The sequence below is a fragment of the Genypterus blacodes genome, unplaced genomic scaffold (assembly GCF_046128005.1).
Source record: "Genypterus blacodes isolate CSIRO-AG114 ecotype Tasmania unplaced genomic scaffold, CSIRO-AGI_Gbla_v1 ptg000044l_1, whole genome shotgun sequence".
Taxonomy (NCBI): Eukaryota; Metazoa; Chordata; class Actinopteri; order Ophidiiformes; family Ophidiidae; genus Genypterus; species Genypterus blacodes.
The window spans coordinates 6,240,494-6,261,390 of record NW_027466857.1 but is presented as its reverse complement, the minus strand read 5'-3'; the positions used below and the strand labels follow the sequence as shown (position 1 = coordinate 6,261,390).

General features: G+C 40.7%; 1 protein-coding gene across 1 annotated transcript in view; it reads right to left on the bottom strand.

Annotated features, from left to right (window-relative positions):
- The window catches only part of LOC142999432 (uncharacterized), a 90,632-nt gene extending 78,182 nt beyond the window's left edge, over positions 1–12,450 (bottom strand). The window contains exon 1 of the mRNA XM_076149000.1: positions 12,397–12,450. Coding sequence (XP_076005115.1) covers positions 12,397–12,439 — 43 coding nt within the window. The 5' untranslated portion in view covers positions 12,440–12,450. The remainder of the gene's footprint in view (positions 1–12,396) is intronic.
- Positions 12,451–20,897: the final 8,447 nt, after the last annotated feature.

Genomic DNA, 20,897 nt, shown 5'->3' with positions numbered 1-20,897 from the left:
AAAAGAAGGGCAGGAAGTCAAATACACAACAGGACAACCACAAAATAAAACAGGAAATACACACAACACAAAAACAGAGGATCATAACACACTGGAATGTAAATCTAATTGAAAGTGTGTACTCTGATGTGAGAACAGACCAAACCCCACACTGGCCCTTTGTGTACCTGAGCAGAGTCTCTGACCCCAAGGCTCAGCTTTGTGTGTTTCCTTTTCTGATTACGCTTTAATAAAATACGGTGAAACAGAATGTGTTTGAATCATTTTCTTAATGACAATAATTTCTATGGCAAAAAGTCATGTCTGATGTCAGTCATGCATTCAACAAGTCATTCAAAGCTGTCAGTCATTCAACCTTTATTGATATATGGTGGCAAACGTGCTACAAAACATTTCAAGAAATTTAAAATCTTGCATCTTAGACAGATAGAAGAAATAATGATACATTTACCCAAAATGTACAATATACATGAACTAGTACTAGTAATAACTAACATGCATTGAGTAATCAAAATGGTATATTCTATTTTTTAAACATATTGTCTTCATGATGTCATGGGTTATGTGATGTTGCAGGTTCTAGGCTAGCTCTACCTTATCTCTAGCTGTGTCATGTTGCTAGCTGTCTAAATCAAGTAAGATTTAGCGATTGTGCGATTTAACTGAAAGTTTGTAATTTCTTGATTTATCAGATAACACCAAGTTAATTATTATGATATGATGGCATTGTTACACTCTGTATCTGTATCACAGTATCTGCATGTGACTCAATAATTTGACCTGCTGTCCTTCATTTTTATGGATATAGCATCCCAAATTATGCACATATGATAACTGATATACACATAGAACAAAATAATTGTAGAATTGAGAAAGCATTAAAATAGTGCAGTTATTGCTGCTGAGTAATCCACTGTTTGACCTGCTAATCCAGTCCAAAAGCGCTGACTGCAGCGTAGATCTGATCTCGCTCTGCTGCTTTTACATCTCTGCTAGCAGTTTTCTTCACGGCAAAGACGACTGCAGAATAATCCCTCATGTCTCTGTATGGAAATACAGCACATACATGTCATTCAGTAGTAGTAGAAGTCATTGCTACAATATTATTGATCGATTATTAATCCCCATACCCGCTGACTCCATTGATCACCTCTGGCTCCTGCAGCATTTGTTTGCAGCTCTGGATTATGAAATAAGAATGAAAAAATGTTGACAGCAGTGAATGGAGAGGTCTTTTTCATATAATAGTTATGTTGACTGATTCACTGAGAATCCAGTGAATCAACTGGCAAAAAGGCCACAGTGAGTAGAGAAATACCTTTGCAGCAGTCACATGCTTTTGTCTTGATGGCGTGAATGAGGGCAGCTATGACAATCACACTTATGGCCCAATAAGCAGAGAAAACTAACAGAATCACATTGTCCTTCCATGAATCTGCAACTGACCATGAGCTGTTTGCTGAAACAAGAGGAACAGACAGTGGAAATGAATATTTAATTTTCACTTTGTGCAGAATTGAATCCAAAAATGTATTTACCTTCAGGGTTCAGGTTTGTTCCATTTCCAAACCAAATCTCCCCACATGAGGCCACAGCACAGTAATAAGTCCCAGCATCAGAGGAGCTGACGTGCTTAGAGAAGCTGTAGACACAACTCTGTGGAGAGCCTCTCTCAACACGTCTCTCACACTCATCACTACTGTTACCATGAGCATGAATGAAACTGGGATGAGATCCATCTGATCTGGCTCTGAACCAGAACACACTGTCCTCTCCTGGACAGAGTTTGTCCTCAGAATCAATGAGGACCGAACACAGGAGAGTCACTGAGTCTCCTGGACGGGCTTGGTCAGATGGAAACGTCTGAATGTCGACAGTGATATCAGGATCTGCTCCTGGGTCAAGCAAAACAAGAGAAACTCACTTCAATAGAATTCTTAAGGAATTCCTGGAGACATGTTAGAGTCTCACATAACATTAAAACAGAAACATGTTACGATTTAAATGACAAAAAGGTCAACAGCTGAGCAGGTTTACATTTTAACAAAAGCGGTTCTTGCCTTTTACAAGAAATGTAATTTTTGTGTTTACCTTCGATTTTTAGGAATGTTGCATTCAAAACTGTCATGTCGAGGCGTTTTGATTTTAAACAGCAGTAAAGTCCAGAATCACTCATCTCTGTTTTATTAATATGCAGAACAAAGCTTCCAGGCTCTTGTTTTGCTGTAAAGCGAAGTGTTGAATGAACAATTTCAGAATCAAAAGCATATGCTCCTCCTAAAACTTCAGGAAATTTTCCATAAGCAAGTCTGATCCAGAATAAGCGTGCTGGATTCCAAGACTTATCCCGGATACAAGTTAAGGTCACAGGTTCTCCAACTCGAACAGTTTTTGTATCAAAGCTCGGAGCATCTTTGCATTCTGTAAAACAAATGAAACACACGCTGTGATTAAGGAGCAACATTCAACCAAATTCATTCAAAATTACAGTAATTGAAATACATTTGTAGTAAAACCTTTTCCCATACTTACGCCCAGTTCTGAGAATGAGAATGATAGAAAGTATAATCAGCATCCTCCGATTGATTCTCTTCAAACTGCACTGACGATTCATGTTTGATGTGTTAATATCAAATGGGAGGGAACAATCTCAAAACTAATCCGATTGGCCTGTTGGCATGTTTGTGTTTTGCACAGCACCGCCACAGTGGAAACAATCGCAACCAAATGTTCCAACCTAAACCCAGGAAACAACATGAGCAGCAAGGCTTTGTCATTTATGGTTTTCATAAGGTTGGTTTCTATCATTGACACGAGCAGTGATCCCATCAAAATACTTAATGTGATTTTTCTGTGGTTTGTCGACTATCGACATTTTGGGTTCCACCTGTTGGATTCTTGTTGGATTACAAATGAAGGTAATTAGACATTAAGTGCAACCACATAAATGTGAGACTTGTATTATATTCATATAAAATGTATAGATCTCTCAGTGGAATATAATTGCAATGTATTTGAAAGATTTGTATGTAAATCATATTCTGTATTTTGTTGCATCAGGTTTTTGCTTTTAATCCACTTAACCTCCACCTCTCATGTTCATGTTCAGTCACTTCATCTTAGATATGTGTAAAATGTGTTACATCAAGCTCTGATCTTTACATGATGACTGCTATCTTCTGGTGGAAAACTTAAAGTCAGAGCTTCAGGAACCTTTTTATTCACTCACTTTGCTTTCATGCTTTTGTCTTGATGGCGTGAATGAGGGCAGCTATGACAATCACACTTATGGCCGAATAAGCAGAGAAAACAAACTGATTACACTTTAATAAAATACGGTGAAACAGAATGTGTTTGAATCATTTTTTTAAAGACAATAATTTCTATGGCCAAAAGTCAGTCTGATGTCAGTCATGTATTCAACAAGTCATTCAAAGCTGTCAGTCATTCAACCTTTATTGATATATGGTGGCAAATGTGCTGCAAAACATTTGAAGAAAATTAAAATGTTGCATCTGAGTAGCAGACAGATAGAAGAGATAATGAAATACATTTACCTGAAATGTACATTATACATGAACTAGTAACATCTTTAACATGTATTTTTTCTGGCACACACACACACACACACACACACACACACACACACACACACACACACACACACACACACACACACACACACACACACACACACACACACACACACACACACACACACACACACACACACACACACACACACACACACACACACACACACACACACACACACGTTAATCATTGTTGCGGCTGTCTGTCAAAAAGGTGTGAAGTGAACTGGCCTCTTCTTCCTGTCATGTTCTCAGTTTTAATGTCAGGAAGTGGTCTGACTTATTTAAAAAAACATTGAGACAAGATCAGTAGGATTACAGTAGTAATATTCATAAAGAATAAGAATTAATTATTAGGAGCAAAGTTCATCTGTTTGTCACTGCACATTTGCTTTGAAGCAGTCAAGGTTATGGCGCTCTGCTTTGGGCAACAGAAGTCCGACCACCAACAACAATCTTGCTGCTTTTGATCAAGCTGACCTCTGAAAGTCTCCCATACTGCCGTACCTGAGACGATGGAGGATTCACTGTTACTGATTCATTATTGTCTCTCCTCTTGTGCCTCATTACATTAGGGACAGTGACAATGTTTAGCTTTTTCATGTCAATGTGTCATATTCAACCAAGCTAAAACCAAAGAGAGCAGGGAAACTATGAATCCTGCTGAAGCCTCCCCACCCTCTTGTACTTCAAACATCCTGTTCATACTGAAACACAGATCTATTTTGAGTAAACACACTTGGTGGTTGGCAATAGGTGAAAGAGATGGCCAACCACAGCATACATGTACAAGCGTAGCTGCTGCATGTGGCTTTGCCATTTGTTTCCATGGCAAATCAACTTTAGTTTCGACCTCAACTTCACACCCTGCTGTGACACCACACAAGAGTGACAGTTTCACATAAGGACATAAAGAGCAGGTGGTGTTGGGGTAAAACATTCACCCCCCACTGCAGAGACCCAGGTTTGCCTCCCTACAGCGTCAAACAAATACATATTACTCATTTTGAATAAGCATACACACACATGAATAGATGAGACACCGAGCACTGGCTGACATCTTGAGCAGGTGAGACAGAAATCAGACTGACCTGCTCCATCCATACAGTTCATCAGGGAAGGGGAGAAGCCACCATTATCCTAGAACAAGACCAAGAAAGGCCTCGTGGAACTGGCACAATCATGGGAGATGAGGGTGGACCTCGGAGGGATACTACACTTTCCCCAGGTCGTCTAAACATCTCCAAGGACTGACGTCATCATTTGGTCTAAGCAGGTTAAGAGGATCATCCTGACTGAACTGAGGGTCTTGAGGGAAGACGGATGGAAAGAGGCCTCAGAGAGGAAGGCCACCAAGTACCAGGATCTTTGCACTTGACTGATGAGAGCAATAAAGTAAAGCACCAGGAAACAACCAGTAAGAACCGTCAAGAGGTGAGGGAAAGATGCAGACGAGATACACACAGGGTTGATGACAACGGGGAACAGGTGAGGACAATTAAACAGGAGGAAGCAATCAGGTAATGCCAGACAGGAAAAGAAGGGCAGGAAGTCAAATACACAACAGGACAACCACAAAATAAAACAGGAAATACACACAACACAAAAACAGAGGATCATAACACGCTGGAATGTAAATCTAAATTGAAAGTGTGTACTCTGAAATGAGAACAGACCAAACCCCTCACTGGCCCTTTGTGTACCTGAGCAGAGTCTCTGACCCCAAGGCTCAGCTTTGTGTGTTTCCTTTTCTGATTACGCTTTAATAAAATACAGTGAAACAGAAAGTGTTTGAATCATTTTCTTAATGACAATAATTTGTATGGCAAAAAGTCATGTCTGATGTCAGTCATGCATTCAACAAGTCATTCAAAGCTGTCAGTCATTCAACCTTTATTGATATATGGTGGCAAACGTGCTACAAAACATTTCAAGAAATTTAAAATCTTGCATCTTAGACAGATAGAAGAAACAATGATACATTTACCCAAAATGTACAATATACATGAACTAGTACTAGGAATAACTAACATGCATTGAGTAATCAAAATGGTATATTCTATTTTTTAAACATATTGTCTTCATGATGTCATGGGTTATGTGATGTTGCAGGTTCTAGGCTAGCTCTACCTTATCTCTAGCTGTGTCATATTGCTAGCTGTCTAAATTAAGTAAAAAATTAGCGATTCTGCGATTTTACTGAAAGTTTGTCATTTCTTATCAGATAACACCAAGTTAATTACATTATGATTATTTAGCAGATGCTTTTATCCAAAGCGACTTACATTACATTACCTCCCATTACAGAGGGGGGAGCAGTTGGGGGTTCGTTGCCTTGCTCAGGGGCACCTCGGCAGACCCTCCGGTTCCCAAGCGGAAGCCCTACCGACTGAGCTACTGCCCCCCGAATTATTGTGATATGTGATGTTTCTTGTGACCTGAAGTTCTTTTACCTACCTATGTTGATCGCTCTTATTGGAAGTCGCTTTGGATAAAAGCGTCTGCTAAATGACCGAAAAGTAATGATGGCATTGTCACACTCTGTATCTGTATCACAGTATCTGCATGCGGCTCAATAATTTTACTTCCTTAATTTTTATGGTTATAGCATCCCAAATTGTTGCACATATGATAACAGATATACACAAAGAACAAGCTGATTGTAGAATTGAGTAAACAAGCATTAACATAGTGCAGTTATTGCTGCTGAATAATCCACTGTTTGACCTGCTAATCCAGTCCAAAAGCTCTGACTGCAGCGTAGATGTGATCTCGCTCTGCTGCTTTTACATCTCTGCTTGCAGTTTTCTTCACGGCAAAGACGACTGCAGAATAATCCCTCATGTCTCTCTATGGAAATACAGCACATACATGTCATGCAGTAGAAGTAGTAGAAGTAATTACTACAATTTCTATCCATTATAACTTTACCTACCCGCAGACTCCATTGATCACCTCTGGCTGCTGCAGCATTTGTTTGCAGCTCTGGATTATGAAATACAAATGAAAAAAATGTTAACAGCAGGGAATAAAGATTAAATTAATAGTTATGTTGACCGATTCAATGAGAATCCAGTGAATCCACTGGCAAAAGGGCAACAGTGAGTAGAGAAACACCTTTGCAGCAGTCGCATGCTTTTGTCTTGATGGCGTGAATGAGGGCAGCTATGACAATCACACTTATGGCCCAATAAGCAGAGAAAACTAACTTCCATGAAGCTGCAACTGACCATAAGCTGTTTGCTGAAATGAGAGGAACAGACAGTGGAAATAAATATTACATTTTCTCTTTGTGCAGAATTACACCTAAACGGCAGTCACCTTCAATGTCCAGTTTTCTTCCATTTCCAAACCAAATCTCCCCACATGTGGCCACAGCACAGTAATAAGTCCCAGCATCAGAGGAGCTGACGTTCTTAGAGAAGCTGTAGAAACAACTCTGTACAGGGGGCATGAGGGGCTTCTGACATCCATCACCACTGTTTCCATGAGCGTAAATCAAACTGGGGTTAGATTCATCTGATCCGGCTTTAAACCAGTACACTCGGTCTTCTGGACAGGTTTTTTCCTCATAGTAAGTGACTGAACACTGGAGGGTCACAGAGTCTCCTGGACGGACTGGATCAGGTGGGAAAATGACAGCGTTGATATCACGTCCTGGCCCTGGGAAACAAAAAACAAGCAGTGAAAATGTTCCTACTGTCTGCAATGAAAATGAAATTGTACTGCAGTAAGAACGCATAGTATGAAGCAACATGAAATACATCCAACCTGTGTCCAAAATCCAATCCTGTTCAAAAATAATTTGGGTTTATATTTGAGAAAGCACAACGTAACCTTTATTTCTTAAGTTTTGAAAGATATTACAAACACACAAATTGAGGCAGCCATCATTCAGTGTGATCATGCATGTTATGTGATGAATTTGCTCGCTCAGAAAGTTCATGCCCAGCATAAACAGAGATTAAAAATTAAGCTTCATCATCATCAATCTGTTTACCTTTGACTCTCAGAAGAGTTGCATTCAAAATTGTTATGTTGAGTCCAGCGACTTCTGTACAGTAGTAAAAAGCAGCATCAGTTGTCCTTATATTTTTCATATGAAGAGTAAAGGATTCAGGTTTTTGCTCTACTGTAAAGTCAGGGCCAAGTACTTTGGGTAAGCCATAATCAAACGTGTAAGTGATTGCTAAGATTTCAGGCAGGTTTCCAGTCACAAGCTTCATCCACATTAACACTCCTGACAGTGCAGAGTTGCGTGTACATGTTAGAGTCACATCGTCTCCAGCACCAACAGTTTTTGTCACAAAGCTTTGACTGTCTGATCCTGAAAAACAAATCAAATACAGAGTAGTAAGTAAGAAAGACTTTATAAACTGTACATCACCACCTGTTTAACTGTACAAGGGAAAACAATGCCTAAGACATAGCAAGCTTGAACATGAACGTTCTACATATACTGTACTTACGGCCAATTGAGAGAACAAGCGCTATGCACAATACAATCAACATTTTCTGGTTTATCCACAGCACACAGTGGGTACATTGGAATGTGCTGCAAGATGATTAATGTAAATGAGACTATATCAAAGGGGAGGGAACAATCAAAAGGGAGGGAGCAACTTAACTTCAATCTGATTGGCTGCTTTCTTCAGTGTGTTAAACACACGGGCTGTAGTGGCAATGCTTAATATCAGCTCAGTGTTTTTAATATACACACGTGACAGTGCTTTCACCATCATTTTGTGTGCTTTTGTGTGCTGATGCTTTCATTGTGTTCAATGTCGCTGTTTCAATTGTTGCACTATTTGGTCCAGAACAATTTGCAGGTGGAAGGAGACAATATTCATTCAACCTTTTCATACTCAAATGTGTTGATTAACACAAGTCAAGACAGTAGTTGGGAGGCAGTAGCTCAGTGAGTAGAGCCTCCGCTTGGGAACCGGAGGGTTGCCGGTTCGAGTCCCTGCTGAGGTGCCCCTGAGCAAGGCACCAAACCCTCAATTGCTCCCCCCTCTGCGAAGGGTGGTAATGTAATGTAAGTCGCTTTGGATAAAAGCGTCTGCAAAATGGTCGTAAGACAACATCCCAACAAGCTCAGAATAATAGGATTTAACTTAACATCAAGATGGCATGTTTAAGTTAAGCCCCTGGGTGAACTGTGGTTACTACTGTTAGGCCTCTCAGCTTTGACGTGTGTATTCTACCTTCACCATCTCCTTAGACACTGCTGCCATCTTTTGGCAGGAACAAGCTCTAACAGACCAGCAGCTTTAATCATAATTATCAAGATGTTTGACTAGTTCAGACATTCAGAGATGACAGCAATCACAATCTCATCAGATAAGGGAGATTAAATGTATATTTATCTCATCAATTTTTATTTCAAGGAGTTCAAAGGATGCAGGAAAAGAAAAACAAAAAGACCAATAACAGCTAGAAAAACTAACAATAACCATGTTCACTCACTCATACACTGATGGCAGGGACACACTACGCACGGCACCAACCAGCACATCCGGAGCAGTGAGAGGTTCAATGTCTTGTTAAGGAACAATGACAGGCTGGAACTGAACCAGACAACTGATCTACCATCCAGAGCCAGGCTGCCCCATGTTGCATCTGAACTCAGACATGGACGTCAGTGGAGTTTCAATGGCAGTTTAACATTCAACATAAGAATCATCCATTAACATCCCTCACCCAAATCAGATCCTGACTGAAGAATCAATACCAGGCAATCATTGGTGGTGAAAGCAGATATTTGAAAAAATCTAATTGTGATACAAGCACCAACTTCTGCATGAATATACTTTTGCAACATGAAATTCCAAACAAAGCTCCATATTCAACCAAAAAATGACCTATAACATTATCAGAACTTCAATCTACCAATTGTTACATGTATAAATTGTTTTAGGCCACATTTGCAAGGGTAATCCACAACAAACACAAAGCAGACATATAAACACTTACTAGGCACTAATGAAGTAGCTCAAGGTACAAAGGAGGAATCCAGGAACACGACAGCAGAAAAACAGGATCCACACCAGGAGAAAACAAGAAACAGGGCCCATAACTGGAACAACAGAACAAGATAACAACACAAACTGGCAAAGGGTAACACAAAATGGAGTCTAAACACACTTTGACAACTGATGGCTAGACAAAGACATGTGACAGGAGGTGAACATGAACAAAGGGAAACCAATGAGACACAGGTGAAACCAATAAGGGAGGGGGGGCAACAATCATCAAGGGCAAAGAAATGAGAACAGAGGGGAGAACAAAATAAAACAGGAAACCAGACAAATGCAAGTATCATGAAAGCTCACACTTACAAACAGATAGATAGAGAGAGAGACTGAAAGTTTAGACACCATTGACTGACTACAGGAGATTTTGTGAAATTAGCTATGAAATGCCATGTAAATAAAGCTTGTTTATCCATATCAATATGTTTATACATATCCATTAGAATTGGACATGAATATTATGTCCTACATTCATTGCTGTTTGTTTCCCATGCAGTCTGAACTCTCCCCCTGTAACTACATGCAGAAGTCATGTTAAGCTGCAAACTTAATGTAAAACACTTGGCTGGGCTCTCCTGTACTGGCTCACCCTGTCAGTTCAGGTGCCACTATCTAACTACACCATCTGTGTTATTGATGCTGGGCTTTTTAAATTGTATTTGGAAATGTAATCTTCACCATGAACACGTCTATTCATATACATTTTTGAACATCCAAAATTCACAATTCAAGCTTAAGAAATGTGGAAAACATTTCTTTACACAGACAGGAATCGTTTCTTGCGTCTGCTTCATTTTATCACAACTCTTTTATTGAAGACTTCACTCAATCTAATAGTTAGTAACAAAGGAACACTATCACCAAAGGCCAAACTATTAAATTAGGTCAGAACAATGTCACAGGAAAATTTGATCTTCTGTGCTGAAGTAATGAGACTCCACCTTAAGTTCTGACTCTAGCGTAGGTGCTTTCTGCCTCAGCGGCTCTCACAGGCCTTTCTTCTGCATCACCAAAGTTCCTCCTGGTGAAGTTTGGTGCAGAATAAACCAACAGGTCCTCATCTCTCTGAGGAAATACAGACACATGTTGTCAGAGTGAAGAACTTACACACAGCAACCCCACTCTCAGAGTCTACTGTTGCTATTTCAGTCAAGCAAGAATGGAGTTTAATGAGAGCATGTAAGTGACCTCAATAATTCTTTTGTGAAAAAAATATGAAAAAGTCGGTTTGGGAGGTTAAATGGTTCCTTCCATCTTCCATCAACATGCAATAATACGACAAAATTTACATTTCAGACATTCTGTTAAAAATGTGAATCCCTTTTAAAGTAAACTAATATACAAAAATTTAACTGCTACTACTTTTAAAGATATATTTTATTTCTTACCTGCTGACTTTGCTGATCCGCACAGACTGTTGCAGCTGGAATATAAGATGAACAAGCAGTCAGTAATAATCAACACATGTTAGAGTGTGTGTGTGTGTGTGTGTGTGTGTGTGCTCTCTTACCTTTGCAGCAGTGACATGTTTTATTCTTTATGGTGTAAATGAGGAGAGCGATCACAATCAAATTAACGGCCAAAGCAGCAGATAACAGTGGCACAATTACATTGACCCCAAATGCCTGCGTGCTGCTTCCTACAATGAAAATTCACAATGAGTAAAGTATAATTATAATGCCTTTTGATGAGATATAGATAAAGTTATTTGAACTTCAGTGAATCGTATATGACTCAGTATGCACATCTATCTCCATTTGTTCAATTAACAGAACAATGTATTTACCTTCAGTGTTCAGTTTTGTTCCATTTCCAAACCAAATCTCCCCACATGAGGCCACAGCACAGTAATAAGTCCCAGCATCAGAGGAGCTGACGTGCTTAGAGAAGCTGTAGACACAACTCTGTGGAGAGCCTCTCTCAACAAGTCTCTCACACTCATCACCACTGTTACCATGAGCATGAATGAAACTGGGATGAGATCCATCTGTTCTGGCTCTGAACCAGAACACACTGTCCTCTCCTGGACAGTGTTTGTCCTCAGAATCAATGAGGACCGAACACTGGAGAGTCACTGAGTCTCCTGGACGGGCTTGGTCAGATGGAAACGTCTGAATGCCAGCAGTGATATCAGGATCTGCTCCTGGGTCACACAAAACATGAAAAGTCATATTAATACTTCAATAAAATCCTTAAGGAATTCCTGGAGACATGTTAGAGTTTCACATCACATTGATTCAGAAACATGTAACGATTTAAATTACAAAAAGGTCATCATCTGAGCAGGTTCTTGACTTTAACAAGAATAATAAATTCTATGTTTACCTTCAAATTTTAGCAATGTTGCATTCAAAACTGTCAAGTCGAGGCTGTCTGTTTTTACACAGCAGTAAACTCCAGAATCACTCATCTCCGTTTCTGTTATGTGAAGAACAAAGCTTCCAGGCTCTTGTTTTGTTGTAAAGCCAGGAGTTGAATTAACAACTTCAGAATCAAACGCAAATGCTCCTCCTAAAACTTCTGGAAATTTTCCGTAAGCAAGTCTTATCCAGAATAAGCGTACTAAATTCCAAGAGTTATCCCGGATACAGGTTAAGGTCACAGGTTCTCCAACTTGAACTGTTTTTGTGTCAAAGCTCGGAGCATCTTTGCATTCTGTAAAACAAATGAAACACACGCAGTGATTAAGGAGCAACATTCAACCTTATTCATTCAAACAAATTACAGTAATTGAAATACATTTGTATAAAACCTTTTCCCATACTTACGCCCAGTTCTGAGAATGAGAATGAAAGAAAGTATAACCAGCATCCTCTGATTGATTCTCTTCAAACTGCATTGACAGACGATTCATGTTTGATGTGTTAATATCAAATGGGAGGGAACAATCTCAAGACTAATCTGATTGGCCCGCTGGCATGTGTGTTTTGCACAGCACTGCCACAGTGGAAACAATCGCAACCAAATGTTCCAACTCACACCCAAGAAACAACACGAGCAGCGAGACTTTGTCATTTAATGTTTACATGAGTTGGCTTCTACATTAGGACTTCACCTATTAGATTCTCTGCATGTCCAGTTGAGCGTGCTTGGACATGAAGGTAAGTAGAAATTAAGTTCAACCCCATTAATCTTAGACTCATATTAGATTCATATAAATGAATGTAAAGAAGGTACAGGTTAATCAGCTCCGATCTTTAAGTGACTGCCATCTTCTGGTGTGAAACTATATGACACTAAAGTCAAAATTCAGGAACCATTTTATTCACTCACTTTGCTTTCATTCTGCATGTTACATCATCGTCTCCCTTCAGTCCTGTTGGAGCCTGGAGTCCCATCATACACTGGCAATATGATGCTGTTACAGGATTATACAAGCAATGAAGATTTTCCTCAGGTAGATGTTCAATATCTGTACAGGGTTAGAGAACATTAACAGAAAAAGCATAAAAAAGCCCATTTCATGAAATATAGTAGATAAGTAAACATGCACTACAATAAATGACTTTATGACACACACACACACACACTTACGCAGGCAAGCAGGCAGGCAGGCAGGCAGGCAGGCACAGTTACAGGCACCCTGACAAACATTGAGCATTGTTGCAGCTGCCTGTCAAAAAGGTATGAACTGAACTGGGCTCTTCTTCCTGTCATGTTCTCAGTTTTACTTTTCAGGAAGTGGTCAGACTTTTTTTTAACCCTTTAGACAACCTAAGTAGGATTACACAACAGTTGTATTGTTCATAAACAATAACAGTTGGTTATTAGGGGCAGGAGACTGAGACAAACTCTCCCATAGTTCACCTGTTTGTCACTGAGATTTGGTGCTCTTCTCTGGGCCACATAAGTCCCACCACAATCTAACGGCTTTTGACCACACTGAACTGCTTTTCTCTGGTAACGGCAAAGGAAACTGTTCTCACACAGCAAACTAACATTAGTTTAAGTGCTTAAATGAGACAACCATACAAGACATATCTCTGTTTTCAGATATCAATCTTCAATAAATGTTCTGGGGCACCTTCATGGTGAGAAGAAAAATATGACCACGATTTCACAAAGGATCATTTCACAGATTTGGTCCCAAAGGTATTTGTTTAAAAGATTTTGTATCTCATATATACATATAAACAAAGTTAACCTACCTAGTGTGTCACACTTTCAGGTCTCTTTAAAGCTCTACATTTTCATGAATTAAGAGTGAAATGGATTCTATCATTATCAATTCCAGATGAAAGAATCAAATACAACCTGGCCTGTTTAACAACACAAAGCTTTGTATCCGATCCTTTGTAGTAAACAGACTGTCAGAGCCAGTATCCTGATGTAATGTAACCTTTGTTAACCCCCAACTTCATTGCATTTATCCATATTTTTCCCTTACAAAAGTAATCATGCAGGGTGAAAACCTTTAAAAGCCTCACATACTGTCGTGTCTGATCGTGTGATGGTTCACTGTTTCTATAGAACCATTATTGTCTCTCCTCTTGTACCTGGTTACATTACAGGGGACAATGCTTAGCTGTGGAATCACATGTTATGATTGAGATTACATTACATTACGATCTTTTGGCAGACGCATTTATCCAAAGCGACTTACATTACATTACCACCCTTCGCAGAGGGGGGAGCAATTGAGGGTTCGGTGCCTTGCTCAGAGGCACCTCGGCAGGAGCTCGAACCGGCGACCCTCCGGTTCCCAAGCAGAAGCTCTACCCACTGAGCTACTGCCTCCCAGATGTAGCAGAATGTCAAGTCCACGTGTCGTATTTAATGACGATAAAACTAAAGCAAACTAAATGAAGCCTTCCCACGATCTTGTACTTCACCACACATCCTGTTGATGCATGTACACTGACCTATTCTGAGGAAACACTCATGGTGGTTGGCCAGAGGTGAAAGAGATGGCCAACCACAGCTTTCAAGTACAAGCGTAGCTGCTGCATGTGGCTTTGCTATATGTTTCCATGGCAAACAAACTTGAGTTTCAACTTTAGCTTCACACCCTGCTGTGAGACGACACAGTTGAACAGTTGCACAAAAAATCCTCATAACAAAATATTTTAATAAAGGATTTTTAGAGAATAGTTATATAGATAAGACGAACACATACAGACCAGAAAGTGAGCAAGAGCTGTGAGACTGAAACTACTTTGCTCAGTGTTTAAAATATCTGTCAGTATCAGTAAAAGTAATTTGTTACAGGTAGAGCACAACAGATACTCTAATCTAGAGTGAGCTAAAATGTCTGGGTGGTGTGATGAAACACATCCAAGTCAGTGGAACAGGCAGAGACAAGTGGCGAGAAAGATCGAGGGCTCAGGTTTACCAGGAAAGTTCAAAGTCTGGTAAGAAGTGCTTCTGACATCCCTGGAAGAAGTCAAGAGGGGAGTATAATAAACATCTTCACAGGTGGTTTGGAAATTCACCAAGCTTCATGTCGGTAGGCCTATACATCAGGTCTGTACAGTTACAGCTACCCCGATCATCAGTGGTAGAAGAGTTCAAGGTGGTGAAGTACAACAATGTATGGAGACTCCAGTGATGAAAAGGTCAGAGGTGCAGCTGTCACCTTAAGATCAGTACACAAATGGCCAGCTGACACATCAGTGGCACAGGCAGAGACATACTGAGGTGGGAGCACACTATAGGGAACCTGTGCATGGGGACACTTCCAACCACCCACTTCCAGCAGTAGGGGAAAGCAGACCCAAGGCAAAAGAGAGAAATGATTTAAGCCGAGGTCCAACACCTGTAGGAGGTAGGGCGAAGGTCAAGGGCCCTGGAACTTGAATCACAAGAAGCCTGCACTCAGTGGGAGTTGCCAATGTGGAAGACCATATGGCCCATGCTTTGGAGGCTTCCACATCTATTTCCTTCTCTGGTCAGTGTTTGGCACTGTCCAAACACCAATGAAGCTCCCCAGGTGGGGAAAGAGTTTTGTACTTAGCCAGGGCTAGATATACCAACACAAGTTCCTCAAAGAACTGGCTGACATCTTGGAGAAGGTGAGACAAAGGACGCACACATCCATACAGTTCATCAAGTAAGGGGAGAAGCCACCATCCTCCTCTAACAAGACCAAGAAAGGCCTCCTGCAACTGGTACAGTCATGGGAGATGAGGGTGGACCTGGGAAGGATACTACTCTATCCCAGGTCGTCTAAACATCCGTAAGGCCTGATGTCATCATTTAGTCTAAGCAGGTGAAGAGGATCATCTTGATTGAACTGACGGTCTTGTGGGAAGACAGATGGAAAGAGGCCCCAGAGAGGAAGGCCACCAAGTACCAGGATCTGGTCCAGCAGTGCAGAGGATGGCAGGCATAGCTACTTCCAGTGGAGGTTGGCCAATGGGGTTTCCCGGCACAGTCAGCATGGAAGCTGCTTACAGTCTGGGAATAGCAGGAAGGGTCAGGAAGACAGACAGCTGCTTGTAGGTTGGGGGAGGCAGAGGAACATCTCGTCTGCTTTGGACCGGGAGGGAGGAGTTGAGACAGAAGCCATTAGAAGATTGACAGTGACTGTCCATCCCTGACGACCCATCAGGGTCGAAATGTTGAATAGATTTGGGCGCAGCCTGATAACATCTTCTCCTGGCCAAAAGCTTCAGTCATAGGAATGTGACTGAATGTACCTAGCATCAAGACGTATCTAATTAGTGAGTAGAGCAGCCCCAGTGCTGGCCTCTTTCTGGGTATTATGGCCCTCCCTAGTCTTACCCTCACAAATGGGACTTGGAGTGCTCCTTCAGTCTGCTGGCAGAGCTTCCAGCCATGTATCACTTGAATGCAGCAAGATCGCTACATCATACACAGGAGCTGCTGTGCACACCAGCCTCTAACATCCGTTAGTTATGTCTCCTCTGTTTTGCATCCGTCAGGATGTGAAAGCAGACCTGGCACGTTTGTGTAGATGATGTCTACACATCGTCTATACATTTGCGTAGATGATGTCTGGATGGGTTTTACCAGAACCAGCTTTGAACCAGAACGCACTGCGATCGGGACACAGTTGTGGGACAATATTCACTCAATAAACCTTGATATTTTGCAAACCAAATGCATTTACAACTATGGCCAAAGCACACAAAAATGACTTAGATACAACAATTTCATCAAATTAACAGCTTTAGCGTGATACTCGTTCCTGCTTGATGTCTAGGTTTAATAGATAGAAATTGAGCAAATGTTCGCAGAGTAGTCTGTTGGTCCAATGCTTATAGTTGAACAAGGAAGGAAATCACACATGAGCTATCCAATGAATATTTTGGCAACAGTTGCCTAAGATTTACTTTTCCTTGGATAATCTTTAAAAAGGTAGTTGGAATTTCATGGCATAGACTCAAATTTCCTTGGGTCTATCTGCAGCCATTCACATAGGCCACGCCCATTTATGTGTAAATACATTTTCTCTCCTCCTACAATTTTAGCCCAATTATCACAACATTGTACATACGTGTTACATTAATGTCTAAGCCAGACAAAAGACACCCTTTGATCGCTAGGATTTTGCATAGGCGCCTATGTTTGCTTGATGCAAGAGTTCATTCTGACATCATCCCATCTCAGCAATATGCTATCTTACGTCTTGTAAACAACTGCTGTGGGCGTGCAGCATCTCTGCCAGTAATAATTAGAGAATATAATTATTATAGAATTTCTGGACAGAAGCTGTTAAAAAAATCAGAAAGCACAAACTTAATATAAATGCTCCTATGCAGGTCCAGTTGTTGGACTACAGACCTCTTTATAGCTTAAGCATATTACAAACATGAGGCCAAACTACAAAGCCTTTGTTCAACCAGCGTAAGAACAAGTCACCTTGTTACTGTGTCTGTGCACAATAACAAATAAAAACATATATTTTATATAATCCATCAACAATGTGGTAATATTTTATCGGACTCCTTTTCTATTTTTTTTTCAGTATTGTTTTTCGCTTTTTGCAGCTAGCTACCGGTGCTGTGGACACTTCACACTAGTGATGTGTCCTTTCGTGTCGAGGCTTCGAAGCGTGTGTCGAGTTATCCAGGAAGATTTTAGCGAAGCGTGTATCGAGGCGTGTGTTGGTGACGTATGTGGTGACATTCGAAGCCTGGTTCGCCGGTTTGGCGTGCGATTCGAGATATGAGGGGCAGCGAAACGCAATCGATCCCCCGGCTGACGTGCGGCTCGGCTCGAGTGCTGCTCACTGATTTTTCTCTGGTGTACAAGATTTTCATATTGTAAAATAAACATCTAAAATGCACAGGTCTATATTTGGCGATGCAGACAAGAAGCGGTCCGATTTCAATGTAATATTTCTTCACATATAATTTGTCATCACACGATCTTGACGGATGTCTCTAAGTAACGTTAATGTTCCAAACATGAAACATTCTGATGTGCGCACGCAGTCTTAGTGTTACTGAGAAGCACCATGGATGCAGGAAAGCGTTAAACTAAACGAAAATATGACACCGGAGGTTTTGCGCTACTGCGTCTCCCAAGGCCGTCTGATTATGGGATGGGCCGGTCTCTCTGTTTACTGTTTGATGCAGTAGCTCAGTCCATAGGGATTCAGCTTGGGAACCCGAGGGTCACCAGTTCGAGTCCCGTATGGACCAAGTAAGCGTACTGGTAGCTGGTGAGTTGCCAGTTCGCCTTCAGGGCACGGCCGAGGTGCCGATGAGTTATTTTACCGCCAGCCTGTATTTTGATTTATTCTCGGTCACCTCTATGGCTCTTCTCTATGGTGTTTGGAATGTTTTGTGGCTCTATGAGCTGGACTGGTTAACCACTTCTGATTTATTCAATTCAAAGCTTCACACACCAAATCCATGGTGTCAATAGAATCAGTGCCTGTTTTGCATTTATTGTCCACTTGATGGAACAGTAGAGCAAATGAACCGTTCGGTTGAAGCTTCAGCCCGTGTGTTGAGCAATTGGATGGAAAGCTTCACCGCTTCATGAAGCTTCATCTCGCCATCACTACTTCACACTACTTATGTTGCTGCTAATGTTCGCACTCCGTTCGCACTCCGTTCACCGTCGTTCAGGCTATTTAAGATATCCTCCTCCTGATCCGCAGACTTCGACCTTTTGGTTCCCCTCTGGAGCCACGATTTAAGTGAATTTGGACCGCTCATACGTTTTTCCCCCTTTCTCCGCTTACCACCTTGCCATCACAGTTAAGTTTAGCCTGTAATAGTCAGCTAATAGTTGACGTTTGCACGCAGTGCCACTATCGGTAAGGAGTAGTAGTGTACCGTATGCAAACATTAATATTAAGTCGCATTAAAATTTTTTGAAGGTTCAGATTTTTTCTTCTTCCGCCGCGTACCACCGGTGGTACCACAGTTTGAGAATCACTGGACTAGAGTCTAGATTTAGAGTAGACGCTCTCCTCCCTCGCTGCTGCTGCATCTCTCCTCAGGTCTTGGTCTGGCTTCCTCCTGGCAAACCTCGGTGCTGCATAAACCAAAGAGTCCTCACCTCTCTGTAAGGAAATATAAAACAATTTAAATAATTTTATCATATACATACACACATCTAAATGACAATGAAAAGACATTCATGTCATTTCTATCATCACATTTCTTACCTGCTGACCTTGATGATCACTGTTAGTTGTTGCCGTCCGTGTTTGCCATGAAAAGCAGGCTGGATTATAAAATTACAAAAACAATCAGCAAAATCGACGTAATTTCATGGCTGTGTTTAGGGAATAAGTTGATTTCAATCCAGAGAAGTCTAGTAAGTCAAAACCCTTTTTACTACATTGGGGTACGCTTGAGTTTGCTTACCGTCGCAACAATCAAACCATTTGTTCTTCAGTGCCTAAATGAGAAAAACTACAACGATCAGACTTGGAATCAAAGCAGCAGACAACAGGAACAGAATGGAACTGGTTGTCTGTGAATCTGCATGACAAGAAAAGAGATAAATAAAAGTGAAAGATGAGTAAGAGAATAATTATTTGATTTAGTTTGTTAAATTGTTTTTCCTGACTGAATAGAATACACAATAGGCAGATTCCTGATTGATATGATATGATAGTCACCTTCAATGTCCAGTTTTGTTCCATTTCCGAAGCAAATCTCCCCACATGAGGCCACAGCACAGTAATAAGTCCCAGCATCAGAGGAGCTGACGTTCTTAGAGAAGCTGTTAGAAACAACTTTGTACAGGGGGCATCAGGCGCTTCTGACATTCATCACCACCGTTTCCATGAGCGTATATATAACTGGGGTTAGATTCATTTGATCCGGCTTTAAACCAGTACACACGGTCTTCTGGACAGGTTTTTTCCCTCATAGTAAGTGACTGAACAATGGAGAGTCACAGAGTCTCCTGGACGGACTGGATCAGGTGGGAAAATGACAGCTTTGATTTCACGTTCTGGCCCTGTGAAATGCAAATGAAGCAATGAAAATGTTCAAACTGTCTGCTATGAAAATAGAACTGTAATGCAATAAGAATGCATAGTATAACGCAACATGAAATACATCCAACCTGTAGATGCCATCAATCCTCAAACATACATTGGGTTTATAGTCGAGTAAGCACAACATAACCTTGATTCTTTAAAATTTATATCGGTTTTGAATTATATAACACTCACAAATATAATACATATTCATTGTGATGAATTTGCCTGTTCAGAAATCCAGTATATGTCTGGAGACAGAAATCCAAAATGTTATGCCATCATCAATCGGTTTACCTTTGACTCTCAGAAGAGTTGCATTCAAAATTGCTGCGTTGAGTCCAGCGACTTCTTTACAGTAGTAAAAAGGAGCATCACTTCTCTTTATATTTTTCATATGAATAATTAAGGATCCCCTGTAATGCTCTACTGTAATGTCAGGGCCAAGTACTCTGGCAAACCCAGAACCAAATGTGTAAGTGATTGCTAAAACTTCAGGCAGGTTTCCAGTCACAAGCTTCATCCACATTAACTCTCCTGACTGTGCAGAGTTGCGTGTACATGTGAGAGTCACATCGTCTCCAGCACCAACAGTTTTTGTCACAAAGCTTTGACCGTCTGATCCTGAAAAACAAATTAAATGCAGAGTAGTAAGGAACAAAGATTTTATAAACTGTACATCACCACCTGTTTTACTGTACAAGAAAAGGAAATTCCTAATATATATATAATATAGCAACATGAACGTTCTACATATACTGTACTTATCGCCAATTGAGAGAGCAAGCACTATGCACAATACAATCAGCAATGTCTGGTTTATCCACAGCGGTTAGATTGCAATGTTCTGCAAGACGA